This window comes from Mastomys coucha, unplaced genomic scaffold, assembly GCF_008632895.1.
Source record: "Mastomys coucha isolate ucsf_1 unplaced genomic scaffold, UCSF_Mcou_1 pScaffold15, whole genome shotgun sequence".
NCBI lineage: Eukaryota > Metazoa > Chordata > Mammalia > Rodentia > Muridae > Mastomys > Mastomys coucha.
In genome coordinates, this window is record NW_022196897.1 from 18,229,755 (window position 1) to 18,257,010 (window position 27,256).

At 51.2% G+C, this 27,256-nt stretch overlaps 1 protein-coding gene and 1 long non-coding RNA gene across 4 annotated transcripts in view; one reads left to right on the plus strand and one right to left on the minus strand.

The window, feature by feature from the left end:
* The first annotated feature begins 1,055 nt into the window (after positions 1–1,055).
* On the plus strand, positions 1,056–22,579 carry Miga2 (mitoguardin 2). Of its 3 annotated transcripts, none has more exons than XM_031369690.1 (16): positions 1,056–1,149; positions 4,999–5,234; positions 6,298–6,508; positions 7,749–7,861; positions 8,564–8,681; positions 8,988–9,124; positions 12,589–12,706; positions 13,636–13,736; positions 14,286–14,401; positions 14,766–14,838; positions 14,975–15,061; positions 18,613–18,711; positions 18,887–19,021; positions 20,115–20,168; positions 20,664–20,780; positions 20,971–22,579. In XM_031369690.1, exons 2-16 carry the CDS (start codon positions 5,139–5,141, stop codon positions 21,175–21,177), a joined length of 1,782 nt encoding a protein of 593 aa, XP_031225550.1. In that variant the 5' UTR covers positions 1,056–1,149; positions 4,999–5,138; the 3' UTR covers positions 21,178–22,579. The 3 variants fall into 3 exon arrangements, with proteins under 3 accessions (XP_031225550.1, XP_031225549.1, XP_031225551.1); XM_031369689.1 differs by lacking the exon at positions 1,056–1,149 and adding an exon at positions 1,171–1,269; XM_031369691.1 differs by lacking the exon at positions 1,056–1,149 and having other exon boundaries at positions 5,152–5,234; positions 6,356–6,508.
* Positions 22,580–22,913: 334 nt separating this feature from the next.
* The window catches only part of LOC116089951, a 6,338-nt gene continuing 1,995 nt past the window's right edge, over positions 22,914–27,256 (minus strand). Inside the window, exon 2 of the long non-coding RNA XR_004118506.1 lies at positions 22,914–23,048. This is a non-coding gene — a long non-coding RNA (uncharacterized LOC116089951). The remainder of the gene's footprint in view (positions 23,049–27,256) is intronic.

Genomic DNA, 27,256 nt, shown 5'->3' on the forward strand with positions numbered 1-27,256 from the left:
TGGCGCACGCCTTTAATCCCAGCACTTGGGAGGCAGAGGCAGGTCGATTTCTGAGTTCGAGGCCAGCCTGGTCTACAGAGTGAGTTCCAGGACAGCCAGGGTTATACAAAAAAAAAAAAAAAAAAAAAAAAGCCATTTATAATTGCATCCCTTCATTTAGTAACTCACAGTGACTGAAAAGGATCAGTAACTGGAGGCTGGAGAGATGGCTCAGCCATCTCTTAAGCCCAGTGTATTGTTCTTGCAGAGAACTAGGGTTCAATTCCCAGCACCCACATAATACCTCAGTTGTAACTCCAGTTCCAGGGTATCAAAGGTCGTCCTCTTCTGGCCTATACAGGCACTACATGCACCTTTTACCAAAAAAGTTCACTTTGGCCCTTTAATTTTTTCCCCTGATATTCAAACAATAATTATTTAGAATTTGGACGTATCTGGGCAGATACGTGCTTGTACGTAATTCCAGCACTTCGGGCGATTGGAGTCAGGAGGATCAAGAATCTGCCGGCGGTGCAGTGGTGACAGCTGGCTTTGATCCCAGCAGAGACAGGAGTTCCAGGACAGCCTGGGCTACACAGAAAAAGCGCCTCAAAAATAACAAACCAAACCAAAAAACAATCAAACCCACCCACCCACCAACTAACCAACCAACCAGAACCAAACCTTGCATAAATAAGGGTTGTAGATGTGCGTGCGTGTTGGTGTTAGTGTGTGTGTAGCGCAGGAGTTTGGTAATCAGATGTGACATCCAGTGACAACAACTCTGAGGACCAGCGTGCGGAAGAGACTCCCTAAGCAGCTGCCGCCCAGAAAGCCCCAGGCACCCACTAACTCCACCGCCTTTTTTGAGTGTCCATGTGTCCGTCTGTCTAATCCTAGTGACCAATCGGAGAAGAGAAGAGGACGCTTCCACACTGCAACCACACTTAAGGGGCGGGGCGGAAAGCGGGAGAGGCGGAGTCGAAGTGGTCACGTAGCTCACCCCATTGGCCAAGGGCCTGGGCGGTGCGGAGCGATCTGCAGACGCTCATTGGTCAGAGATGTGTCGGCCGTGCCGAGGCCACGCCTCCTCACGCTCCCAGCGGTCTGGTTTGGTTGTGTGGCCGCCTGGAAAGGAGACGCTGCCCTTCCCCAGCGATGGGATCCTGGGTGAGTGACGGCCACTGCGCGGGCGACCAGCTCAAGCAGGGCTAGGAGCGAGGCTTGCGGAGCATGGAGCCCGGCCAATGCCGGGGTCCAAGACCCAGCCGGTCTGTGAAAGTGTCCAAGGTGGGATGAGTGGATCCTCTGGACCAGGCGGCGCGAGAGGATGCATGGCTCCGTGGGTGGAACGAGAAGGGAGCTGGGTCAGAGAGGAGACTCCCGGGCCTGGAACGCTGTGGGTATCTAAGTAGGGTCGCGGGAACCCCACGGCCTGGAAGGAGCAGGTGTGCCAGCTGTGGGCACCTATGTGTGGACGGCCGTCAAGGATGTCCTAGGGAGGTCGGGGCCAGAGAAGGAAGGTCCCTGCCTAGGCTCCGCAAGGAGCAGATACTGAAGCTTAGAATATTGATGATGTTCACTGTGGGGTTGCCCAATGCTAGGCTGCGTGGGATCCCACAGAGATGTGCCGGGAGGAGAAAAACAGGACATGAGGCAGAGTGAGCCGTACGGCTGTCTGGTTCTGAGAACACAGCTAGGTCAAGGTGGGACGAGAGAATGCTCTGAGCAATTAGTAGGGTTGTCTTGCACCAGATAGGAGGGTCTGGACTGGAAAGCCGGGATATCAGGCCTAGGGTGCCAGGGTGGAGGAGCAGGCAACCTACCTGCTCAAGAATGTGGAGCAGGATTAGTGGCCAGCATTAGAATCGAGAGACGGGTAGGATATGGTGTTGAGCTTGGACCCTTTCTTTATATGAAGTGACCTTTCTCTTGGGCACAGACAAGAGTAACTGAACTCACCTGCAAACATGACAGGCCTCCACTCCCCCACTCTTCCTGCTTGGGTCCTAGAATAGGCTCACCTCTAATACCATGTGGCCTTCACAGACATTCAAGGCCCTCAGGTTTGATACAAGCAAGCAGCAGGCAATGGATAAGGTGCTCCAGCACAGCCTTGGTGCCTCATCTCTCAAAGCCTCAGTATTCATATCCTTGTGATAAATGATGTTTACCTTGAGTGCTCTGAGAAGGACTCCACTCAGAGTCCTCACAAAGAGCTGGTGTGCTGGCCTGTTGAAATGCACAGAGAAGTGTAGCTCCTGCTATCTGATGTCCTTGTCTATCACTCTACGCCCTGCCAGGCTGGAGGCTTACCAGAGGACTGAGTTTATCATAGCCCACTTAACCTTTAGGCAAAAATGTGTCTTGCCCTTGACAGTGTGGCAATTTTTTTAGCCCTTGAACTTCACTCTGCCCGCCAGCCCTCTTGCCCTCTTGCCCTCTCCCCTCACCCCACAGCCTTAGGGCCAGCCTGACAGTGCTGTGTGCCCCACTCTCCAAGGATAATCTGTTCCTTGTTCATCTCTTGTGCTGGCCCAGTGACTTTTGGCCATCATCCCAGAGAGGCAGGGTCTGTCCTGGCCTGTGTGTTCTTTCCTCCAAAGATCCCTTGAACTTGAACAAGAGCCCTGCAGGGTCTTGAGGTCTCGGGTATATGTGATCACACATCTCATCTGGCCTTGGGTCTTTGTGGGTCTTGGGCTATCTTTTCTGTCTGTGCCTCTGCTGGGGTGCACTGCCTGCTCCTGCTGTGTTAAGCAGAATCTAGAGTCCAGTAGACCCTGAAGTATCCTCTCTTCACCCCTTAGCAACCGAGTTGTTTTGAACTCCTGGCTGAGGCTGGACAAAACTCAGTTTCTTCTTGAGAAGGTGGGGAGAGGCTGGGCAGTGGTGGCGCATGCCTTTAATCCCAGCACTTGGGAGGCAGAGGCAGGCGGATTTCTGAGTTCGAGGCTAGCCTTGTCTACAGAGTGAGTTCCAGGACAGCCAAGGCTACACAGAGAAACTCTGTCTTGAAAAAAAAAAAGAAGAAGGTGGGGAAAGGCAGGGAGAAACATCTGTCTGTACCGCTGTCATGATTCAGTTGGTTCATAGCAGTAAACTCAACGCTTGTGAGACAAAAAGCAAGAGAAGTATCTAGAATTCAGGGCCAGCATGTGCTACGGTATATGACTCTGTCTCAAAAATAAATATAAGTCAAAACAAAACAAACAACAAAACACCACCACCACCACCACCACCACAAGATCAGCACAAACATTTAGGCCACAGGAAGTGAAGCATTCCTGGCTCTGTGAAAAGGATGTCATGGTTCTCAGTCTGGAGCCTGAGATCTTTATTTAGAAAATGGCCAGTGTTTTTAAAAAGACAGAAAGTGCAGAAGGCCCTGAGTTAGAGGGTGACCTATTTATCTCTCGGTCTTGAGGTTCTTTCTACAGCTAGCGTGCCATGCATGCCTCCCTCTGCTCCCAGGCTTACAGAGGTGTCTGTGGGGTATCTGGCTGCTTGCCTGCTGTGGGGGCAGAGGCCTGGGGCCTGGTATTCCTGATGCACACTTGCTGTTCATTCAGCCACTGGAGGCACTGTTTTTCCCCCCACTGCTACATGTTAGACAAATGCTTTAAAAAATTTTGAGACAGGGTCTGCCTAAATTGCCCAGTCATTCTTTGAGCTTTTGATCCTCCTGCCTCAGTGTCCTGAGCAGCTGGGATCACAAGCCTGAAGTGCCCTGAGGTGCCCAACTTCTGAGGACACTCTTGTTAATATCTCTGTGTGCTGACGTGTGCACCTTTCTTTAAAAAAAAAAAAAAAATTCCCTTAGATGAGCATTTTGCATGTGTGTATATGACTGTACACAATGTGTGCCTTCAGAGGTCAGAAGAGGGCATCAGATCCCCTGCAGCTGGAGTTGCAGACGGTTGTGAGCCAACATTTGAGTGCTAGGAATTGCATTTAGGCCTTCTGGAAGAATAGCCAGTGCTTTTAACTGCTGAGCCAATTCTTTAAGTGCCAAAGTTTTAAGTATTTCATGTGTATGGACGTTTTGTCTTGCACGTTTGTTTGTGCACGATATCCATGTCTGGTGCCCATCTAGGCTAGACCAGAAGAGGGCAATGGATCCCCTTGAACCAGAATCATAGATGGTTGTGAGCCACCATGTGATGGTAGGAATTGAACGTGGGTCCTCTGGAAGAGCATCTGTTCCTCTTAACCACTGAGCCAGCTCTCCGGTACCGACCTTCTTTTAAAACATTTTTTACTGGAAAGATGGCTCAGTGTTTAAGTGTGCTTGCTTCTGTTCCAGAGGTCCTGAATTCATTTCTCAACACCTACATCAAGTAGTTCACAACTTCCTGTGGTTCCAGTTCCAGGGTATCTCATCTCTCTTTCTGACCTCTGCAAGCATCTGAACATATATGACATATATACATACATAAATAAAGTACAGTATTGGTGTTATGTGGGTGCAGGAGCACCTGCCACAGGCACGCATGGAAGCCAGAGAATGGCTTTTGGGAGTCAATTCTCCTTCCATATCTAGTTTCCTTTCTGTTGCTATGATAAAACACCCCAGCAGAAGCAACATAGGGGAGGAAGGTTTTGTTTTGCCTGATAGTCCCAGGTGGTAGTCCATCATTGTGGGGCAGTCACAGGATTTCATGACAGTTGTTCATGTTACATTCAGTCAAGAGGCAGAGAGCAAAGAATGGGTGTACGCTTTTACACAGTACATGGCCCTGGCCTAGGGAATGGTGCCACTTATTGTGGATGGGTCTTCTCACCTTTATTAACATAGTTCATTCTTCATGGACATGCTCAGAGACCCATCACATTCAACCTTGGATCCTAGGGAACTCAGTTGTCAGGCTTGCTCAGCAGGTCCTTTTATTTGCTTAGCTATTTCACTGCCCCAAAGCTTGTTGGCAGGACTGAGTATTGGCCGTAGAGAGGTGAGCACTCTACCACTCATGACCTGTATGCACCTTCTGATGTCTTACTTGCTCATCTGTCTGTCAGCTTTGTGGAAGGACCTGTTATGTGTGCCCCTGTCCTGCTGGGGAGTGGATGGTACCCAGGACCCAGCCAGAGACCAGCTGAAGACATTCTCCTTGGAAGCTCTCACCCCAGGAGGTCCCATCTAGGGTGCTGGGCCTACCATGGCATTCCGTAGGACTGAGGGTATGTCCATGATCCAGGCTCTGGCCATGACTGTGGCTGAGATACCAGTGTTCCTGTACACGACTTTTGGTCAGGTAAGATGGGTGTGGTCCTCTCCAGGGGTCCTCACTGCCTGAGAGAGCTGAATCCTTGTTGGGGCTATGTGGCTTAATTAATTTCTTACTGTGTTATGATGATTCCATGTGCCTTAGTTAATTTCTCATTGCTCTGTTGAAAGACTAAAGCAACTTAAGGGAGAAGAAGGTTATCTGGGCTCACGGTTCCAGTGCATTACTCTCCATTGTATGGAATGCATGGGAGCAGAAGCAGGAAGCTGGCTGGTCACACAGTGTCGGTACTCAGGAAACAGGATGCCACATGGATGCCAGTGTTTAGCTTGCCTTCTCCATTTTATACAGAGCATCTTGCCCTGCCCAGTAGTGGTCCTCTCCACAGATAAGCTGATCCTCCCACCAGATGACTTGAGATTCCCTCACAGACAGTCTTAGAGGCTAGTGTTGTTAAAGGGAATCCTTCACGGGTGTGTCAGGAGGCTTGCCTCTTAGGATACTCTAGTTCTGTCAGGTTAACTGTCAACACTAACTATCCGTATGGATATCTGGTAGCTTTTCTCTGAGTAAATCAGGATTCCATAAAAAATTGGGGCCCTAAACCCAGTGTTTACCCAAAGGCTAGGTGATCTCTTGACTTTAGTTGTCTCTAACTAAGTCCCTTGACACCCCTAAAGTTCTCTTTTGTGGGACAGAGTTCCACCTGGGCCAGCAACAGAAGGTGGCCAGGATGAGCCTGTTTGGATGGGTGGTCTCAGTAGTGAATGTCATTGGGAACTGGAGTCATCAGGCTTTGAGCTGTATGTTGGTCACTGCCTATACACATCTTAACTGATGCGAGCCTTAGGTCCCTCATTTGGTAGAGATTCTGACAGGTGACACAGCCCTAGTGCAGTGCAGCAGTGTGGGGGCACACTGGACCCCAGGATTCATCTCCTCTGTAACGCATTATGCTATCTTTATATTTCTGATTTACATTTCAGAGAAGGTGGCTTGACTTACTCTTCTGGGCCCCTTGTCACCCTTTTGGTCAGCAGAGCTTCCCTTTAGGTGACATAACCAGACCACTTGTCTCTATTTCCTCTAGTCCGCGTTCTCCCAACTGCGGTTAACGCCAGGCCTGAGGAAGGTTCTCTTTGCCACAGCCCTTGGGACTGTGGCCTTGGCCCTGGCTGCCCACCAGCTGAAAAGGCGCCGGCGGAAGAAGAAGCAGGTGGGCCCTGAGATGGGGGGTGAGCAGCTAGGCACAGTACCCATGCCCATCCTCATGGCACGCAAGGTCCCTTCGGTGAAGAAAGGTAGGTATGTGGTTGGGGAGCCTCTGACATTTGAGTTACATCTCAGCACTGTTCACTGTGGGTCTCAGGCTCATGCCTTCTGGCCTCACAGCCAAGTTACGCTCGGTAGAGTTGACAGCAGAACCATTCCTTGAGACACTGGGCTCAGGTGTGGTGGGTGGCATTGGTCCCAGGTGTCCTTGTTACTGTAGGGGATTTCCCTGTGCTCAGGAATAAAGATGTGGAGCTCATGAACCCGGTGGTGTTTCTCTATTCTCCTCTTTAGAGGGGAGAGAAGGGATTTGTGTGTAGTAAGATTCACCTTTTTAGTGTGTCCTGAACTTTGAGACAGTGCCATCACAGAACCAAGCCACTGTGGGAAAACTTTTTTAAAAAGTTTATCTTGGAGTTTGAGCAAAGGTGTGTAGGTGTGCCATAGTGCACATGTGGAGGTCAGAGGACAACTTGCATGTGTAAGTTCTCTCTTCTTCCACATGTGGGTTCTGGAGTAGGGCATGGGCTCATCTTCCCGGCCCTAGAAAACTCCTTCCCTGGTAATCGTGAGACACAGTTGTTAGCTACAGGTCAATGTCATGTTGCTCTCCTTCAAGGCAAAGCTTCTCATAGGTTTGCAACTTGGGATAAACAAGTTTCCTTGGAAAATAAATATTTAAAGCCAGGTGTGATAGTGTGTGCCTCTAGTCCTAGCACTTGGGAAGATGGGGCAGTGTAGAACTTAAGGCCACCATAGGCTACACACTGAGACTTTTTCTCAAAAAACAAAAGTAACTAAGGAGAGTGAGGTTTAAGGGTTGTTTTGTCTATTTATTTATTTATTTATTGTATGTTCTGTGCCATGGTGTACATGAGGTAATCAGAGGGCCTCTCTGATTCACTGGGAGTTCGGTCTCTCCTTCATCGAGGATTGAACTCAGGTCCTTCAGCCTGGTAGCAAGTACCCTTACCTGCTGAGGCATCTGGAAAAGAGAATTCTTTATCAATCACTCAATCAAGCACACAGGCAAACTGAGTAAGAGGTAGGGAGGCTCTCTCAGCTTGTCCCAGCATTTGGGGCCCTCCTATGGTCCTGGCCCTGTGTTAAGCCAGCAGGCCAAGGAAGAGCCTTAGTCCTCTGCCAAGTGTACACACTCAGAGGAATCCACTGATATCCTGTCTTAGGTCAGGGCACACTTCCAGAAAGATAAGGATGGGAGGGAGGCTCAGTGGGAGGACGCATGTGAGACCCTCCCTTGTCCTCCAGGCTGCTCCAGCCGGAGGGTTCAGAGCCCCAGCAGCAAGAGCAATGACACTCTGAGTGGCATCTCCTCCATTGAGCCCAGCAAGCACTCAGGCTCCTCCCACAGCCTGGCCTCGGTAAGGAACCAGGGAGGGTTTGTGTGGAGGCAGGTACCACCAGGCCACTCTTGGACTCTGCCCTAAGGAAACTTCTGGGCTGTTAGGGAGATGGGAGATAGGCCCCTTTCATTCCTTCACACCCTCCTTCATGAATTCTGGCTTAGGAGTGTATTGATGATGGTTGGAGTCTCCAGTTAGAGATGGGTATGTAGGTGCCAGAGAGCGGGCATGGGCATCAGACATTGAGCCTGGGAGGTGTCAGGATGAGGCTGGCCTGAGGGTTTAGAGATAAAGGAGACAGGTGAGCTCCGTCTCCATGGAGCCCAGCCTGGGGTTGGGGTCACTGACTCCTTGTAAGTCCATTGTTCAGCTCCAGCTCTGTGTAGTGACACCCTTGAGTCTCCTCTGGAAAGGTGGAAGCCATCCTATGAAACAAGGCGGCAGCTGTCTGTCCTTCTTGACAGACTAGTGAGCAGGGACTGGTCCCAGGGATGTTTCACACACGGCCTTGGGGTTTCACACGTGACCTCTGTGTTTCTTCATACTTTGGGATCTCTGTGGGGCATCATTGAGCTGCTCTTGAGAATGTGGGTGCTGACCTAGCTCCCTCGGGAGGTACCTAGAAGAGGTACCGTGGCCTGTGGTCAGGCAGTCGGGGTGGGCTCAGAGGGAACCCACAGAAGGCCTCACTGTTTTCTTATCTGTGCACTTGGTCCCTAGATGGTAGTGGTCAATTCATCCAGCCCTACAGCTGCGTGCTCAGGTTCATGGGAAACCAGAGGGATGGAGGAGTCTGTGCCCACCACCGATGGCAGTGCTGAGAGCCTCTATGTGCAAGGTTGGCTGGGAGGCTAGCCTGTGGCCTTGGGGTAGGGTAACTGTGGCCAGGAGGAATGGCCTTCTAGGAATCTGGGCAAGGCAGGTCACTTCTTCAGGTACTGCCCCAACCCAGATCCCTGTCAATACTCAGAAGACACATTCTGCTTAGATAAAAGCCTGTGCACTGGCTAGTCCAGGAGGCAAGACCCAGCTGTAGAGTCCTGCCCAGTTCTCACCCTGCCATGGCTCTCTGCCTCTGTGTTATGTTTATCCCCTTAGGGTAAGTCTGTGGGACCTGAGCCTTTCTCCTTTCCCATGTTCTCAGGCATGGAGCTGTTTGAGGAAGCTCTGCAGAAATGGGAGCAGGCACTGAGTGTGGGTCAGAGAGGGGATGGAGGCAGCACCCCCACACCAGGAGACAGCCTCCAGAACCCAGACACCTCGTCAGAAGCACTGTCAGAGGTAGGTGATGTTCCCCAGTCACTGCACGGTTGGCCAGGTAACAGCTGACTGAGGGTGCCCTCTCCACGGGCACTTACTGGGTTCCCATCCACAAAAGTGCCACTTAGAATGACTATAAAAGCTCGAGTAACATGCTTGGTGCTGTCACATTGGGGATAGCTTGGTGAGCAAGTCCCACTTTGATAAATACCCTTCTCAGCTGTGTTCAGGGGGTGGGGGATGTGGGGTGCTATGGGTGTTGATGCAGGACTATAGGAGATGGGCCTCTGTTCTAGAGACTGCATTCTGGGGCCTTTGGATTTTTTGTTTGTTTGTTTGTTTGGGTTTTTTGTTTTGTTTTGTTTTGTTTTTCAAGACAGGGTTTCTCTGGCTGTACTGGAACTCACTCTGTAGACCAGGCTGGTCTGGAACTTAGAAATCCGCCTGCCTCTGCCTCTGCCTCCCAAGTGCTGGGATTAAAGGCGTGTGCCACCACCACCCGGCTTTATTTAATTTTTTATATGTTTCCCTGCATGTATGTCTGTATACCATGTTGGTCCCTACAGAATACACCAGAGGGTGTTGGATCCCCTAGAACTGGAGTTACAAGTGTGAGCCACCAAATGGGTGCTAGGAAGGAAACCTGGGTCCTCTGGAAGAACAGCAAGTGCTCTTAACGGCTGAGCCATCTCTCCAGCCGTCCCCTCTTTCTCTGTTATTGTTGAGACATGGTCTTTCTGTGCTGCCTCGAACTCAGAAATCCACCTGCCTCTGCCTCCCCAGTGCTAGGATTAAAGGCGTGCGCCACCACTGCCCAGCCTTTTTCAGTCTTCTGATGGTGACGTTGAATGGTTTTTTGTTTTTTGTTTTTTTTTTGAGACAGGGTCTCTACATAGTCCTGACTGCTGTTCTAGAACTCATTATGTAGACCATGCTGGCCTTGATCTCACAGAGATCCTCCTGCCTCTGCCCCCCAAGTACTGGGTTTAAAGGCATGGATATTTCTTTCACATTCTTCCTGGCATCCTTTGAAACACATAGAGGACACTTTTAAGTTTTGGGTTGGAGGTGAAGCTTAGCTGTAGTTTGTGTATCTGGCCCCTGGGTTCCATCCCCAGCCCCACAGAAGCAGGGATACGACAGCAGTGCTGCACATGGGAGGTGTAGTCAACAGGACCAGGGGTTTAAGAGGGCACAGCTGGGTGGAGGTAGCGCACCCCTTCAGTCCCAGCACTTGGGAGGCAGAGGCAGGTGGATCCCTGACTTGGAGGCCAGCTTGGTCTATAGAGTGAGTTCCAGGACAGCCAGGGCTACACAGAGATACCTTGTGTCAAAAAATTAAACAAAACAGAGTTTGAGGTTATACAGTATGAGGCAGGCTGGGCTAGATGAGACCCTGTCTCAAAACTGAATTTTTTAAACATTCTGAAGTTCACCACATCTGCTTTTCTTGAGTTGGCTGAGCGTCTGTGTTAAGTCCTGCAGCCTTAACCACTCACAGTTACTTCCCAGAGCACTGCCAGACATCCTCAGGAGCTGCCAGTCTGGCAGGGACTAGCAGAGTGGCCGTGACCCAGAGTCCTGAGGTCTGGTCCAGGTCTCCGTCCTGCCATATTTTAGCTAGACACCCTGTGACATTTCACCACCTTGACTTTTCTTTGTGGAATGTCCCTGTCCCTGAGACAAACTTTGAGGCTGAACAGTAAGGTCCAGAGTGAAGCCTCGGTGACCGCTGCCTCTCACCTCTCCTGGCCCTTTTATGGGGCTTAATTGGTCCTCATCTGTTTCCTCCCTGGGCTCCTGTTACTTTAGCAACAGGCTCTACTCTGTTTGTTTTTTTGTTTGTTTTTTGTTTTTTCGAGACAGGGTTTCTCTGTGTAGCCCTGGCTGTCCTGGAACTCACTCTGTAGACCAGGCTGGCCTTGAACTCAGAAATCCGCCTGCCTCTGCCTCCCAAGGCTGGGATTAAAGGCGTGCACCACCACTGCCTGGCCCAAAGATTTATTTATTATATTTAAGTACACTGTAGCTGTCTTCAGACACACCAGAAGAGGGTGTCAGATCTCATTATGGGTGGTTGTGAGCCACCATATGGTTGCTGGGATTTGAACTCAGGACCTTTGGAAGAGCAAGTTGGTGCTCTTACCCGCTGCAGGCTCTACTCTGGTTACCTCCACCTCCATGGAGAGAGTAGTCAGGCTAACTTTTACTTCCCCCTGGAATCCAAACCCAAGAGCCCCAGGGTGGAGAGAGTACCACCCAACATCCCATGAGGGGCTGGAGATCAAGAGTCACACAGAGGTCACAGGAGGCTGTGCTCCACACCAGCTCCTCCCCTCCACCTCTAGTTGAGGCCCACCTGGGTCTCCTTGCAAGTACTCTCCTGCCTCTTAGAATTTCCCAGGACAGCGTGTCCTTTGCTGTCCAGCTTGTCACCTGCAGCCTTGACACTCTGGAGGTGGAATTACCCTTGCTTGGTAACACCCAGTAACAGCTACTACCATTTGTACCTAAGACCATAAACCCTCTTCACATGGCGAAGCTTTTGAGTCCCTTCTAGAGAAGGCCTTGGAGGAGGCCACCAGGAAGGCTTGCCTAGGTACACAGCATCTGCTCTAGGGGGTTCAGGGAAAGTCTTGAGTCACTTAGAGACACAGTGTTTTTTAGAAAATATGTTCAGCCAGCCAGCCAACAAAAAAAGCAAGAAGGGCCGGGGACGCGCTTACCTAGCATGCAAGGCCGGGGACCATGCTTGCCTAGCATGCAGGGCCAGGGACGTGCTTACCTAGCATGCGGGAAGCCCTGAGCTCAGTCTCCAGCATCATATAAAAGCAGGGGTAGTGCTGCAGACTATAATCCCAGGATTGGGAGGTTGAGGCAGGAGGATCAGGAGTTCAAGGTCATCTTTGGCTACATAGTGAGCTTGAGGGATAGCCTAGGTTCTATCTTAGGGTGAAAGCAAGAAAAAAATAAACGAGATCAACTTGTTTATTTTTATTATTATATTTTATCTTTTTTGGGGGGGGGTCTTTGTTTTTTTGGGTTTCTCTGTGCATCCCTGGCTGTCCTAGAACTCCCTCTGTAGACCAGGCTGGCTTCAAACTCAGAGATCCTCCTGCCTCTGCCTCCTGAGTGTGGGACTAAAAGCCTGCGCCACCTCCACCCAGCCTCTTTTCTTTTGAGACAGGGTCTTGCTGTGTAGTCCTGGCTGCCTGGAGCTCACTACTCACTGCATGTCCCACATTGGCCTCAAACCTGAGATTTTCCCATAGGGCTCCCCATTACAGGTGTACACCACGATGCCCTTCTGCCGAGATACTGTGCACGTGTTTCTGGCATCCTCGTGTGTGTGTGTTTACAGCACATATGGCCAGTACCTCTTGTAATGGGAAGTCTAGAGTTCTTTTGGACCCAGAGCCAGCTCTATTTCCTTGGGGCCCTACCTGAATGGCAGCTCTGGGTTGAAGGTCCTTGTTTTGTCATAGCCAGAGTCCCAACGAAGGGAGTTTGCTGAGAAGTTGGAGTCCCTGTTGCACCGGGCCTACCACCTGCAGGAAGAGTTCGGCTCCACCTTCCCCTCTGACAGCATGCTGCTGGACCTGGGTGAGCAGGAGCACACAGGCTGCTGAGGGCCTGAAGTGCCAGGAATGGAAGTCGGGGAACAAATCCAGAGAGCCAGGGCGTGGTTCCTCAGAGCTACAAACAAATTGAAGTTTAAACAAATAGGGAAACCAAGGTATTCCCTTAAAGATGGCAGACAGACACTGAAGCAAGATGAGGCTCGGAGTCCATAGTTAGTGTGCTTTCCCCTGGCCTCTTGGGAACACCTTCGAGCTGAGTGCCTATACCTCCTGGACAGGTCTGCAGGCTTTTGGGTTCACAAGGCAGTTACCCAAAAGCAGGCTGAGTGGACCTAACCGTTCCCTTGCCACTCAGTGGAGGTAAAGAAATGTGAACCACAGAGAGGGAACTAGCTTGCTCAGCCCACCGTCCAGTGTCCTCCTCCTCATGCCTGCCATGTGTTCAGCCTTTCCTGGGATGCACTGTGAGAATAACAGGTCCAGAGAAGGCTGACTAGTACTGCAGGCCACATCCTCCCTGGCTTGGCATTGGCCTCAGCATGACTTTGCCTACCAGAAGAATCCTGTTCCCTTGAATCTTCCTCTACGGCAGAGGTTGGTAGCTACGGCTTTCAAGGTGGCCACCATCAAGTCTGTGGCAGTTATTTATTTGACACGTCTTGGAAGGTCCAGACCCCTCAGCTCTAGAGCCTGTAGATGTGGGAATGCTGGCTAAGTGCCTGCAGATGCCCTTGGCAGTTACAGCCTTTTAGAAAGAGAGACACTCATAGGGCCACGTAGAGAATGGGTATGGAGATGACCTCGCTGTCACCATACAACTCAGGGCAGCTTTGTGACTTCTGCCAACATCTGCCCCAGACAAAGCCTCTGGGGTATCAGTGCTGTGTGCCAGGATTCCTGTCAATACCGTGGAGTAGTGGCGGGCCTCAGCCCAGTCTTACTCCCTTCCAGAGAGGACCCTAATGCTGCCCCTGACAGAGGGCTCATTGCGACTGCGAGCTGACGACGAGGACAGCCTGACCTCAGAAGAGTCCTTTTTCTCAGCCACTGAGGTAAATAGCTTGGGGGACCAAGCTGGGTTAGGCCGTCCCTCTGGGCCAGGACTAGGTCGTGGGGGGATAAGGTTATTTTCTTGGGTAGGAATGAAGCCCTGCTTTCCAGATACTCTGAAGTTCCCAGGTCAGGAAGGCCTGAGAAGCCAGGGTTTATAGATCTATGTGGTCAAGCAGAGAACCACCCCACACACACACACACACACACATCCCTAGGGCTGTAAACTATACCCACCTCTGTCTTCTCTAATCCATTTAGTCCTATGGTTAGCATTAGTCTGCCACCAGGCTGGGGCAGGGGACATGGTATCTGTGCTTGGGACAGGAAGATGGGAGCACGCATCCAGCAGATGTTCTCTTTGGGAAGAGATCCTATTGTAGAAGTGCTGAGGTCTAGGGCAGGACATGAGTCCTGTCTCATGGGGCCAGTGTGCTTATGGTATCTTCATGATGGGCCAAAGGCAGGTCCTAGGGTGGTCCCTGTTGCTGGGGCCTGGAGCTCTGGCCGATGTAGAGTGATGCTCACTGGCCTCCTGGGCCTTTTCCCAGCTCTTTGAGTCCCTGCAGGCCGGAGAGTACCCACTCCCTCTCTCCAGGCCTGCTGCTGCCTACGAGGAGGCGCTACAGCTGGTGAAGGAAGGGAAAGTACCCTGCCGAACACTCAGGTGAGAGTGTGGGGCTGTGGGTGGGCTCCAGCCCCAGGGAGGAGGGGCAGAGGCGCACAATGATGTTGGTTGTGACCAAAGGAGGTGAGGTCAGCCCAGGTACCATAGCCATGGCTGCCATCTGTGCCCAGGTCCAGAGCGGGCAGTGTGGCTCCAGAGAATAGCCAGCCAGCTTCTATCTTTGGTTGAGGGGAGATTGAAGGATAGAGGGAGGCTGGCACCAGCCTAAGGTGACACTGCTAGCTTGAGGCAGGGCCAGATTGGACCCTTGTCCCCTCCTTCTCACCCAAGGTACACCCTGCCCTCCATTGGGTCTTTGCTAGGTAGGACCAGGTGGCGTGACACTATTTGTCTCTCTCTTCAGGACAGAGCTGCTGGGCTGCTACAGTGACCAAGACTTCCTGGCCAAGCTGCATTGTGTACGGCAGGCCTTTGAGGTGGGTGTGGTGCAAGAGCCACTGAGGGAGGGTGCTGGGCCTGTCCAGTCCAGTACAGGGCCACCCTGTGCCCGGCCATGATGCTGCCCTCTCCACCGGCTCTGGGAGGCCGCTACTCACCCCCTTCTTTCCTCAGGGGCTTCTAGAAGAAAGAAACAACCAGCTCTTCTTCGGGGAGGTCGGCCGGCAGATGGTGACAGGCCTCATGACCAAGGCTGAGAAGGTAGTTGGGTGCTCCCGTTTCAGATTTTCCTCCAGAACCTTATTTCAGGCTGGGTTTTTGCTTTGTTTTTTTTTTTTTTTTTTTTTTTGTTTTGTTTTGTTTTGTTTTGTTTTGTTGACTGTTGACTGGGTCTTTAACACAAAAATCTTGGGCCTGTGAGGTGGCTCAGTAGGTACAGGACTGGTGCCCTGACCTGAGTAAGGTCACCAAACACGTGGTGAAAAGAGAGACCCAGGCCCCCAGAGTTCCCCCACACACTCACCATGCATACCAACACAGTGATAATTCAGGCAGTGCTTTGGTTTCGAAGATGGCTGGGCTGGGCAAGTGCTGTCTGTTTAAGCATGAGAATTCGAATTTAGAGCCCAACTATGAGGAAGCCGCGTATGCTAGAATCTGTTTACTCCTAGTGCCGTGGAACTGGAATGGCCAGCTCCTTGGGGTTCCTGGCCAGTCAGTCTGATTGGTGAGCCTCTGCCCCAGTGAGGGACTCTGTCTGAGGAACATCTTCTGATTTTCTCTCTGGCCTCTATGCACGTACAAACACTTTAAACCCAAGTGCAGGAGTCCTGGCATCTTCTTTTAGCTATGAGTGCTGGGAAAGGGTTGTGGGTCCCCCGCTCCTGCTCCAACTTGGAAAACTGGAGATGTGAACTCTTTCTTTTCTTTTTTTTTTTTTTTAAGATTTATTTATTATTATTCATAAGTACACTGTAGCTGTCTTCAGATGCACAGAGGAGGGCGTTAGATCTCATTATGGGTGGTTGTGAGCCACCATGTGGTTCTTTGGATTTGAACTCATGACCTTTGGAAGAGCAGTCAGTGCTCTTACCCAATGAGCCATCTCACCAGCCCGTGAACTCTTTCTTACTTGGCGGTTCCAGCAGTACAGCTTTGTAAAACTGGCCAGTAATGAAACACAAAGCACAAGCCAAGTGGTAATGGGTGTCCTTTAATCCCAGCACTCGGGGAGAGGCAGGCAGATCTGTGAGTTCAGGGCCAGCCTGATCTACAGACTGAGTTTGAGGACAGCCAGGGCTACACAGAGAAACCTTGTCTTGAAAAATAAAACAAATAAATGCAGACTGCGGAAGGGTCCCCTGCATCATCTGTCCACAGCCAACCCTTGCTGGAGTCCCAAGTGCTCTGCTCCATGGACACTCTGACCATGGGTATCGTTGCCCACCTCCCAGCTTGTGCTGTGCAGACAGCTTGCAGTTTCTGCTGAGTGGTATCCTAGGCTAGCGCAGCCACCTCACCAGTGTATTTCACCTTCTGGGCGTGCTTGGGCTCTGTGTCCCGCGTGGGGCCTTCTCAGAGGCTCTGTCTCTGTCCTGGCAGGAGGGTGTTCTGAGGGACCTTCACCTTGGGTCCTTGTTGGCAACGTAAGAGTTTGTCCTTATCCCTTGGCTCATACTGAGTTTTTGTAATCCTGACCTTTTGTCGCTATTCACGGCTCCCTTGCTCTTTGCTTGTGGAAGAGCTTGCATAAGTTTTCATATTTATCACTCATGGGTGCTTTTCTTAATGCATTGGAGCAAGTCTCTTCTCAGGGTCTTCTGTGACACAGGCTGGTTATGTGGCTGAGACAACCTTGACATCTGGTCCTCCTGCGTCTGCCTCCCAAGTGATGGGATAAAAAGCATGCACAGCTATGACATGCCAGCTTCTTTAGTTGTTAATTGCATTTAAAAATTTTTATTTGGGATCTGGGCGGTGGTGGTGCACACTTATAATCCCAGCACTTGGGAAGCAGAGGCAGGCAGATTTCTGGAGTTCGAGGCCAGCCTGGTCTACAGAGTGAGTTCCAGGATAGCCAGGGCTACAGAGAAACCCTGTCTCGAAAAACCAAAAAAAAAAAAATTGTATTTGGTATGCATGAGTATAGGGGTGTAGGTGAGGGTGTGCATATACCCACTGTGCACATGTGAAAGTCAGAGGACAGTTGATGGGAATTGGCTTTCTCCTACTATCAGGGTTCAGGGACTGAACTCAGTTGTCTGGATCATGGTAGGAACTTTTTACCACTGCAACATCTCGCTGATCCTCTTTTGTTTTGTTTGTTTGTTTGTTTGTTTGTTTTGAGGCCCAGGCTGGCCTCAAACTCATGCCAATGCTCCTGCCTCAGCTTCCTGAGGCTCTGCTGTCCTGCTGGCCTCTGCCAGGGGGCAAAGCTTGTCCCCTGGTCCTTCTTGCTCTTTCTTGCTGGAGAGATGATCTAAATCCCTCTGTAAACCCTTGTCTTCCATGGCTTGAGGACATCCCCATCCCCCAGCCTCAGCCATGGCCCGAGTGCTGACCTGTGGCTGTGCTGGACATACTCTGCCCTGTGCAGCTCGGGGCGCTGGGGCCCTGGGTGTGCACCAGACCTTCTACTTGCTTTGGCCTTTTGTCTGTGCTGCCCCTCTGCCCTAGCACACTGTCCCTCGGTTATTGTTTATTTAGACAATTCACATGAAAGAGAGTAGTATGGAAAGGTGTGTTTAGTGTCTAATGGTGAAGAAAATGAACCCTGAGGATTCCCATCTCTGGCCTTACCGCCTTGTCTCCTGCATATGATGCCCTACTCACCCAACAGTGATGCCCACAATGCCAGGATTGGAAGCTTTGACAAGTGCTGCATTCACCCTGGCTAGGTGATTGCCCCAGTGCCATCTGCCCCCAAATGAGTTCAGGCTGCTTCTTCATGCCCCCTCCAGCCACCGTCAGCTCCGCTGCAGTCTGCATTTAGCAGATAAGGAAAGAGCCTGGAGGAAGCAGGTGACTATAGAGCTGGGCTTTATGGTCTAATTGGCCACATCTAGCCTGTGCCCTTAGCTGGCTCTCCCTGACCTCCCAGGAAGAGAATGGATAATGGAAGTGGGGTGGCCTCTGCTGCCCCTTCCCAGTCACTCTTAGGCTTTGTTGTTTTAGAAGGTGGGAAAGCCCCATGAAGGGAGCACTCATAGCCCTGACTGGGTTCCCTGGGCAGATCTCTGAAGACACTGGCCAGGCGGTAAATGTGGCAGGCTCCGTAGTTGTAGCATTAGAGCCCTTCAGCCTTCAGCCAAGCCTTGTGTCTCTCTCTGAGTGGGCTGTTTCTCTGTATAAGTTGATGTGTCCTATGTCAGCCACACTCCATGTTAGCCAAGCTAACATGAGTGAGCCACAGCCCCTGCCCCTGCAAGAGTTTCCTCCACTGCTTATGGAGTGCTTCTGTGCCAGGGGCCAGTGGTAGCACAGGTGTGCATGAGGCTCCTCCCATCCTCACTCCTTGAAACTACACCAAGGAGAGATCGTGTAATAGGGCAGTGCCTGGCTCCCACAAGGCTACAGGTGTGTGGTAGTGTGCCAAACTGAGACACAGTTGGGTGTCTTGGTGCAGAATTTGCCCTGGACACACCCTGGTTTTCTGGAAGGTCCAGGCAAAAGACTCCTCCTTGCCAGCTCTTTGGGTTAAGGTCCCAGCCCTGCTTGGCACATTCTTATCCACAACCCACCCTGCCTGTGAATCTTATCCAACTGGGTCACAGGGCCTCTCCCACAACCAGAACTGGCTGTACTTCTCACAGAGTCCCAAAGGCTTCCTGGAGAGCTATGAGGAGATGCTGAGCTACGCCCTGCGGCCTGAGACCTGGGCTACCACCCGCTTGGAGCTGGAGGGCAGAGGGGTGAGTCTGCTCATGCTGAGTTCCTGGGGTTCTTCAGAACTGAGATCATTTTGTTGGGAGCTCTGCATCAATGCTAAGCAGCTGAGATGGCTAGGTTCCAGCCATTCCCTCATGTCACGCACAGGCCCCCCTTTGGCCTCAGCACGGTAGCTGTAGATGCTCCTCTTCCCCAAAGGTGGCATGCATGAGCTTCTTCGACATTGTGCTGGACTTTATCCTCATGGATGCCTTCGAGGACCTAGAGAACCCTCCATCTTCGGTGCTTGCTGTCCTGCGGAACCGCTGGCTGTCTGACAGCTTCAAGGAAACAGTGGGTGCCCATCCCTTTCCCATATGTACATGTCCTGTGACCTTGGGCACTGGTCCTGTTATGCCTGGAGTTCATTTGTCAGTCCCTGCCCACTGAGATGTGGGGTGTCAGACCCGGGGCTCTCTCCAGGCGCTCAGGTACTCCCTGCTGTCCTGGTTCCAGTAGTTTGCACATTTCCCTCTGTGTTGTCCTCACATGGGCAGAGCCCCAACTCCAGTCGGGCAGTAAGTACATTCATTTTAACACATCCCATTAAGTTAAACCTCCCCCCCACCCGCCACCCCCAACAAAATGACAAGAAAATCCAAGGTTACAGTGATATGGTAGTTCTGGTGCCCACAACTCTTCTCCAGCTCGGCCATTTATAGATGCTCATGATGGCTCCCACAAGCACCAGGTGAGGGGGTGGGGTGCTGTGTCATGACCATTTTACAGAGGAGGAACCTGAGGCTTAGGAAGCCTCCACATCTTACTGGAGCTCTGAAGCAGTAAAAGTCAGAGCCTGGGTTCAAGCATTGGTGTGTCCAGAGCAAGTAATAATGCTCACTGCTCTTGAAGAGGACCCAGGCGGCTCCTAATGCTTACATGGTTCAGAGCTGGCCAGGTGGTAGGTGCTGGCGCACACCTTTAGTCCCAGCACTTCAGTGGCAGAGGCAGGTGGATTTCTGAGTTTAAGGCCAGCCTGGTCTATAAAGTGAGTTCCAGGACAGCCAGGGCTACACAGAGAAATCCTGTCTTGAAAAACAAACAAAACAAAACAAAAAAAATTAGGCACCTGTTGCCAAATTTAGGGTAAAGAAAAAGCAAGACTATGCCAGGCATGGTGGCGCATGCCTTTAATCCCAGCACTTGGGAGGCAGAGGCAGGCAGATTTCTGAGTTCGAGGCCAGCCTGGTCTACAGCATGAGCTCCAGGACAGCCAGGGCTATACAGAGAAACCCTGTCTCAAAAAAAAAAAAAAAGAAAAAAAGAAAAAGCAAGACTGGGGCACAGTTAGGTGTGGGTGGGCTGGGGGAGAGCTCATCCTGGGCCAGGGCTGGGGCCCTGGGTTAGACTGTTCTAACTCCAGGATGGGGTCTTACCTGTGTTTTAGGCCCTAGCCACCGCATGCTGGTCTGTCCTGAAAGCCAAGAGGAGGCTCCTGATGGTGAGTGATGATTGGAGGCTTCTTGGGCCGAGTCGCCAGAACTCCCGGAACCAGGTGGACTGAGTGGGGAGGGGATAGGTGCAGCATAGTATCAAGGCCCCTGCACCTCACACTGACCACTCATCATCTTCCAGCAGAGGAGAGGGGAGGAGGGCTGATGCACATGACTGGCAGTGGCCACAGCAGGCAGACAGCAGGCAGAGCTCTTCTCCTTCCCAGTAGGTTGCTGGTATCTGCAGTGTGTATGGAGTAGCCGAGGTCCATTACTCCCCATGGCTGCCACACTCTCCTGGACAGGCAGTACCAACTGCTATGACCAGTGCTCTGAGTCGGCTCTGCTCACTAAGGCCTGCAAGGGAGCTCTCAGAGAAGTGAAAAAGCAGGGCTGTACAAGCCAACCACTTGCCCAGGGTCACCTAGTCAGTGGTGGGTCACGTAGTGGGCCTGTCGGTACCCCAACCCCAGCCTGCTCCTTAGCCCTGCCACTCACCACAGGTGCCTGACGGCTTCATCTCCCATTTCTACTCCGTATCGGAGCATGTTAGCCCTGTGCTGGCCTTTGGCTTCCTCGGACCCAAGCCCCAGCTCTCAGAAGTCTGTGCTTTCTTCAAGGTACATGACAACCACTCCTGCTTTCCTGCTACTGCAGACACTCCCTCAGTGCCAGAAGAGGGGTGGGGGTGCTCTAGGTGAACGCTTAAGGCTGGGAGAGTGGGTTGGGGCTTGCTCATTGAGAAAGGGACTTTGTAGAATGTAGAAAATGTCCCAGGACCCAGACCTAACATCAGTCTCTTACTCCTAGCACCAGATTGTGCAATACCTGAGGGACATGTTTGACCTGGACAATGTGCGCTACACATCTGTGCCAGCCCTAGCAGAAGACATCCTACAGTTGTCCCGGCGCCGCAGCGAGATTCTATTGGGCTACCTGGGGGCACCTGTGGCTAGTAGCACCGGGCTGAATGGGCCACTGCCTCAAGAGAATGGGCCCCTGGAAGAGCTGCAGTAATAGGGGATGGGCTGGAGGGGAGAGGTGACTGTTTGGGCCTCAGACACAAGGGTGATGGGAGAGAGAAAGCTGCCCCTCCCTTCCTTTGGGTTGGCATCCAAGGGCCAAGGTGGCCAAGGGCCATTGCCCTTGAGCTTGCTCCACTTCCTCATCTGGGGAATTCCCAACACCTACAGGACAAGTTTCCATGGAGAGGAACCACTAGGATCACTGAATAGCAGCTGCCCTTGGAGTTCTCGGAGTAGCAGAGGCAGGCCAGAGTTAGCAGGGACTGACCAGGGGCAGGCAGCAAGAGAGAAAGGGGTGGTAGAGAATGGCTCTTGAGTATGGACTACAGAATCCTAGTCCCCTCTGCTGCTGACGGCGGGCAAGGAGGTGATAGTTGAGGGATAGAGCATGCAGACCTAGGTGGTGACAGTCACAGGGTCTGCAATAGCAGCCACCTAGAGCTACATAAGTCCCAGCACTTAGGCTTCTGGCCAGTATGGAAAGCCCTGCCTGGGCCATCCAGAGGTAGGCTTGCCCCACACGTGCTCACATCTGAGTAGGGACTACCCTTCACATAGCCAGGACGCTCTCCTCCCACATTCCCACACCCTGCCAAAGACTCAGCTTTTATCCCACCTTTGCCACTAAAGATGGAGGAGGCAGGACTGGCCACTTCCCGCTCTCTGGTGAGCCCAGAGCTCCTGGGCAGTGCTAGGCACCCACTGTGGGCTCCAGCCAGAGCTCACAAAGGCCCACCTTCTGTGTTGCCATCTACTGCCTGAAAAGTGAAGACCTCGGAACCATGGCAGGGTGGGCAGAGGCACAGGAGGGCAGCCTCCCCTCCCCTTTCTGACAGGAAGCTGGACTCAGCCCTTTGCCTTCAACTCCATGCTTTGGGGCTGCTGCCACCTATGGTCCTGCAGGCAGGCAGTTCTGTTAGCATTCGTTGTGGTGGCTGTAGGAGTCCTGGCAGCCTTCCTTTTGCCTGAGCTGAGAAGGTTTTATTTATTGCCTTAATACTTTATTTGGCTGTTCTGTCCCTTCCAGGTTGTGAGACATGCAGGAGGAAGACTCCTGCTCTGGAGTGGAGCACTGGCTCCTGGAACCAAGTTCCTCCCCCTGGAAGGGGGAAGGGTTCCCCAGGGTCAGCAGGGTGCAGTGAAGAGAGGGCAGCTATGGCTCTGGGTCCTCTCTGAGCCCTCACACACTGTCTTGACATTCCATTTATTTGCACTTACCCTGAGCTATGAATGTAACCCTGGGCCAAGGCCCACTCTGATCTGCCCCTGACCCATACAGCTGTGGCATTTTCATTTTGTCCCATTCGTGTGTCCACACCCCAACCTCTGGCACTCAGCCAGCAGTGGTAGAGTGTGAGTGTAAGGCCTGTGAGTCAGATAAAGGATCGAAGCAACTCTTCTCTGTGTCTTGCTGGGTAGAGGTGGGGGCAGTGCTGAGCCAAAGGCTGGGCACCTGTCCTGTGCAGTAGGTAGAGGCTCCAGGAGGAACAGGTCAGGAGCAGCCTGATGTGGCCAGGTGAAAGCCTCACAGGGTCTGTATGTCCCTGGGATGACAAGATGTAGATGTGTCATGGGTGATCTGCACCTCTAATCCTCTGGCCCCACATCTGTAAGTCACGGGCATTGTACCCACCCAGGTAATCACAGCCCATCAGGTCTTAATGTGTCTTCATGGGTATCTGGCTTAGGGTTGCTGCTGCTGTGAACAAAGACCATGACCAACAGCAATGTGGGCAGGAGAGGGTTTATTTCACTCACAGTTCCATATCATAGGTCATCATCAACAGCAGTGAGGGCAGGAGCCTGGAAGTAGGAACTGATGAAGCTCTGGGCAGAGGCTGCATACTGGCTTGCTCCCTGTGGCTGTGAAGGCCAACCAGTTTAGCTGAGTCATAATCTGGACTCACTGAGAGATCCTGCCTTAAAACACGAATAGAGCCTGGTGGTGGTGGCCCATGCCTTTAATCCCAGCACTGCAGAGGCAGAGGCAGGCTGATTTCTGAGTTCGAGGCCAGCCTGGTCTACAGAGTGAGTTCCAAGACAGCCAGGGACTCTGTCTCGGGGGGTGGGGGGGAAGACACTCAATATTGACCTCTGTAGAAGAACATATGTATATATAGATTCAGGATTTTTTTCATTTTTTCTTTTTCTTTCAATGTAGCCCTGAATGTTCAGGTACTTGTGTGTAGACCAGGCTAATCTTGAACCCACAGAGTTCTGCTTGGCTCTGCACCCAATTGCTGGGATTAAGGTCTTGGGCCACCTCATTGAGCTTAACACAATTCTTATTCTAGGGCTGAAAGTGTATCTTTGTGGCCGAGCACTTATCCAGCATTCACAAAGCCCTAAGTTCAATCCTTAGCACCATACTACTCAAAAACAAAGCAAGCGACAAAACCAATACCTTTAGTTGGCAATTAACATTCTGCTGTGCTTGTTTTATCTGTTTCCAGAGTATTTAGAGCAAGCATCAGGTGCAAACTTCTTTCAGAAGCACCTCAGCAAGCAGATCTCTAATGCAGTTTTCCAGTGTGGGACCCACATCCCAGTTGCACATAAAATAGTGGCTCTGTCCTGTGTGCACAGGAATTCCCACCAGGACTTAACTCTAGTCCTACTGTAAAAAGGTGTGGGCATGGTGGCGCAGTTTGCCATCTTGGGGAGGGAGAGGGAGATTAGGCATGAAGAGCCAAATGGCAGAGCATCCCTGATTGTAGGGTGGAGAGTTCAATGCCAGCATGAACTTCATGAGACCTTGTTTCAAAAAACAAAGGGACAGGCGAAGTGGCACCCACTTAAACAGTCCTAGTACTAAGAAGGTAGAGCCGGGACAGTTAGGAGTCCAAGGCCATTTCTGGCTACTATATAATTCTAGGCTAGTCTGGCTACATGAGACCCTCCCTCAAGAAGAAACACGGGGCAGGGGATGTGGTTCAGTTGGAAGGTACTTGCCTGGCATGCAGGAAGCCCTGGGTTCAGACTGTGCTGCTGCCTAAACTAGGGATGGCCGTACACACCTGTGAAGCCAGCACTGTGGAGGTGGGAGCAGGAGCAGAAGGACGGGTGGTCCTTAGCAGCTCCATAGGAAGTATGAGGCAAGCTGGGGCACCTGAGACATTAAACAGGAGGAAGGCTGTGTGCTTGAGCCCTCTTCACCAACTTGGCGGGTGTTAAGGAGTGACAGGTGTCACTCCAATGCTGGGAAGTCAGCGGGCTTCAAGCAAGGAAAGCAGTGTGTCTCACCTGCCTTGTTGAGGTGTACTGTGTACCTCAGGAATGTGTTACTTTAAGGGTTTTGAGTAATGTACCAGCTACTACAATATACTTCTAGAACATTTCTGTCACCCTCTTGAGCTCTCCAAGCCTGCCGCCAGCTTTCTTCCCTCCTTGCTTTTTCTCGACCTTTCCTGTGAATTGGATCATATCATATGTGGTCTTTGAGTTGGTGCTCATTCTGCTAGAAAGATATGAGAGTAAATCATTTTGCAGCTTGGTACCAATCCAGGCCTCCTGTATGCTAAGCAGGTATCTGCCACACCCACTCCCCTGCTTTTGTTGGGTTTAAAAAAATTTTTTTTGAATTGTGTGTGTGTTTGTGTGTGTGTGTGTGTCTGTCTGTCTGTCTGAGGGTTACCATTACTATGATGAAACACGATGTCCAAAGCAATTTGGGGAGGATAGGGTTTATTTGGCTTATGTGCCTACATCAATCACTGTTCATTATTGAAAGAAGATAGGACAGGTACTCAAGCAGGGCAGGAACCTGGAGGCAGGAACTGATGCACAAGTTATGGAGGGGTGCTGCTTACGGCTTTGCTCCCATGACTTGCTTGCTCAGTCTGTTTCCTTATAGTAGCCAGGACCACCCGCCCAGGCATGGCACCATCCACAGTGGGCTGGGCCCTCCCCCATCACTCACTAATTAAGAAATGCCTTACAGGCTTGCTTGCCTATGGCTCAGTTTTATGGAGGCTTTGTTTGTTTTGTTTTGTTTGTGTTTTGTTTTTTAAGACAGGGTTTCTCTGTGTAGCCCTGGCTGTCCTGGAACTCACCCTGTGTAGCCCAGGCTGGCCTCGAACTCAGAAATCCACCTGCCTCTGCCTCCCAAGTGCTGGGATTAAAGGTGTGCATCACCACCCTATGCTGATTGCATTCTCTCTTCATTCTGGGAGTGCTTAATGCCCTGTCTCTGTTGAGGGCAGCCGCCTCTCAGGAGGCAAGGACAGGGAAGATCTTTTTTCCTCAGCTGTGGCTTTGTGCACAACTAGTGTAGTAGGTGCATGCTCAGAGTCAAATTCCATGTCTCTAAATTCAGTGATACGCCCCTGCTACTACCTGCCAAAGGAGGAGTCAGAGGTAACAGGCTAGCTCCTGTCCGAAGACCTTGTGGCTGTAGGGAAGCCTGGGTCTTGGGTTTCTAAAAGGCTCTGGAGCAGGCAGCCAGTACTTTAGTTCTAAAAAGCAGGGTGGTTTAGAACCTATCAAGTAGCTCTGGGCACAAGTCCCTGTTCTGCTACATACTGGCTGGGTGCCTTTGGCTAATAGCTGGCTGCACCTGGCCTTTCTATCTTCACTCATAAACTGGACACATGGAGATTTGCCTTGCAAGCTGAGTGTGGTAGAGCATGCCTAGAATCCTAGCACTGAGGGGAGAACAGGAGTTTAAGGCCACTCTTGGCTGTATAGTGAGTTCACGACTAGCCTGGGCTACATAAGACCCTGTCAATAAGCAAACAAAAATACCTGGAGAGAATGTTCAGTGGTTAAGTCATTGGCTGCTTTTCCAGAGGACCTGGGTTTGATTCCCAGTGTCCACACTTTGACTACAGTTGCAGGGAAATCTGATGCCCTCTTCTGGTCTCCATAGACATTGCATGCACATGATATATACACATACAGGCAAAACACCACACATATAAAATAAGAATGAACGAAACAAGTTCTGTCTTCTAGGGCCACTGCGACTGGCACAAGGGACTGAAGTGGAACATCCTAAGGGATGGTCAGGACTTCCTATGACCCTGATCTAACTCCTCTGAGGGATGACAGAGAGCCCCTCATCCACACAGCTGGCCTCACTGTGTCACCTCTGTCATGTCAGGGGACCTCAGAGTCTCCTGGGCACACCTCCATCAGCAACACAGGTACATCAAAAGATGGATGTACCTGGGGATTTACTTGGTCTCTCTTGACCCACATGGGGACTGTAACTCAGCCCTCACCTGAGATGGCTGCCCCTGGTCCCAAATGTCCTCCAAGAGTCAATGGAAATTAGACCAGTTCATACCACTGAGCATTCACAGCAAGGTCGGCTCTAGGCCACTGCATGGACAGCTCCCACAGTCAGTGCCAAGCCTGAGACACTGCATATACAGTCACAGCAGGTGCAAACCAAAACACCTGATGGATGGCTTTAGATGTCACCTAGGGCACTGCACAGGCCCATCAGTTGTTCCTTACCTGAGGGATTCTTACACAAGAATGTCTAATTTCTGAAACACATTGACCTATATCCATATGATTTCTAGAACTTTCTATAAGAATATCACTTATGAACATATAATGAATGACTTTGAACTCTGGATCTTCTTGCTTCAGCTTCCCAAACACACACACACACACACACACACACACACTTTGTTTTCTAGTTTAGTAGGTTTTTCCCCCTTCTGTTTTTTGAGGCAGATTCTCAGGTATGCCAGGCTAGCCAAGACTTCACTATGTGACTGGAGGATTACCTTGAACTTCTGATCCTCCAGTCTCCCCAGGTTCTGGAATTATAGGCATGTTCCATCCGCCCATTTTTTTTTTTTTTTTAAAGACAAATTGTAGCATAGGCTGGAATTCCATTCTCCTACTTTTGCCTCTTGAATGCTACAATTTTAGTGTATCCATCCAGCTAAATATTTTATATAATTAAAAAAAAATCTAAGGCAAGTGGGCATGGTGGCTTTAGTCTCAGCACTTGGAAGGCAGAGGCAGCCAGATCTCAGTAAGTTTGAGACCAGCCTGCAAAATGTCTACATGAGTTCCAGACCAGTCAAGTTTACACAGTGAGACCCTGCCTCAAA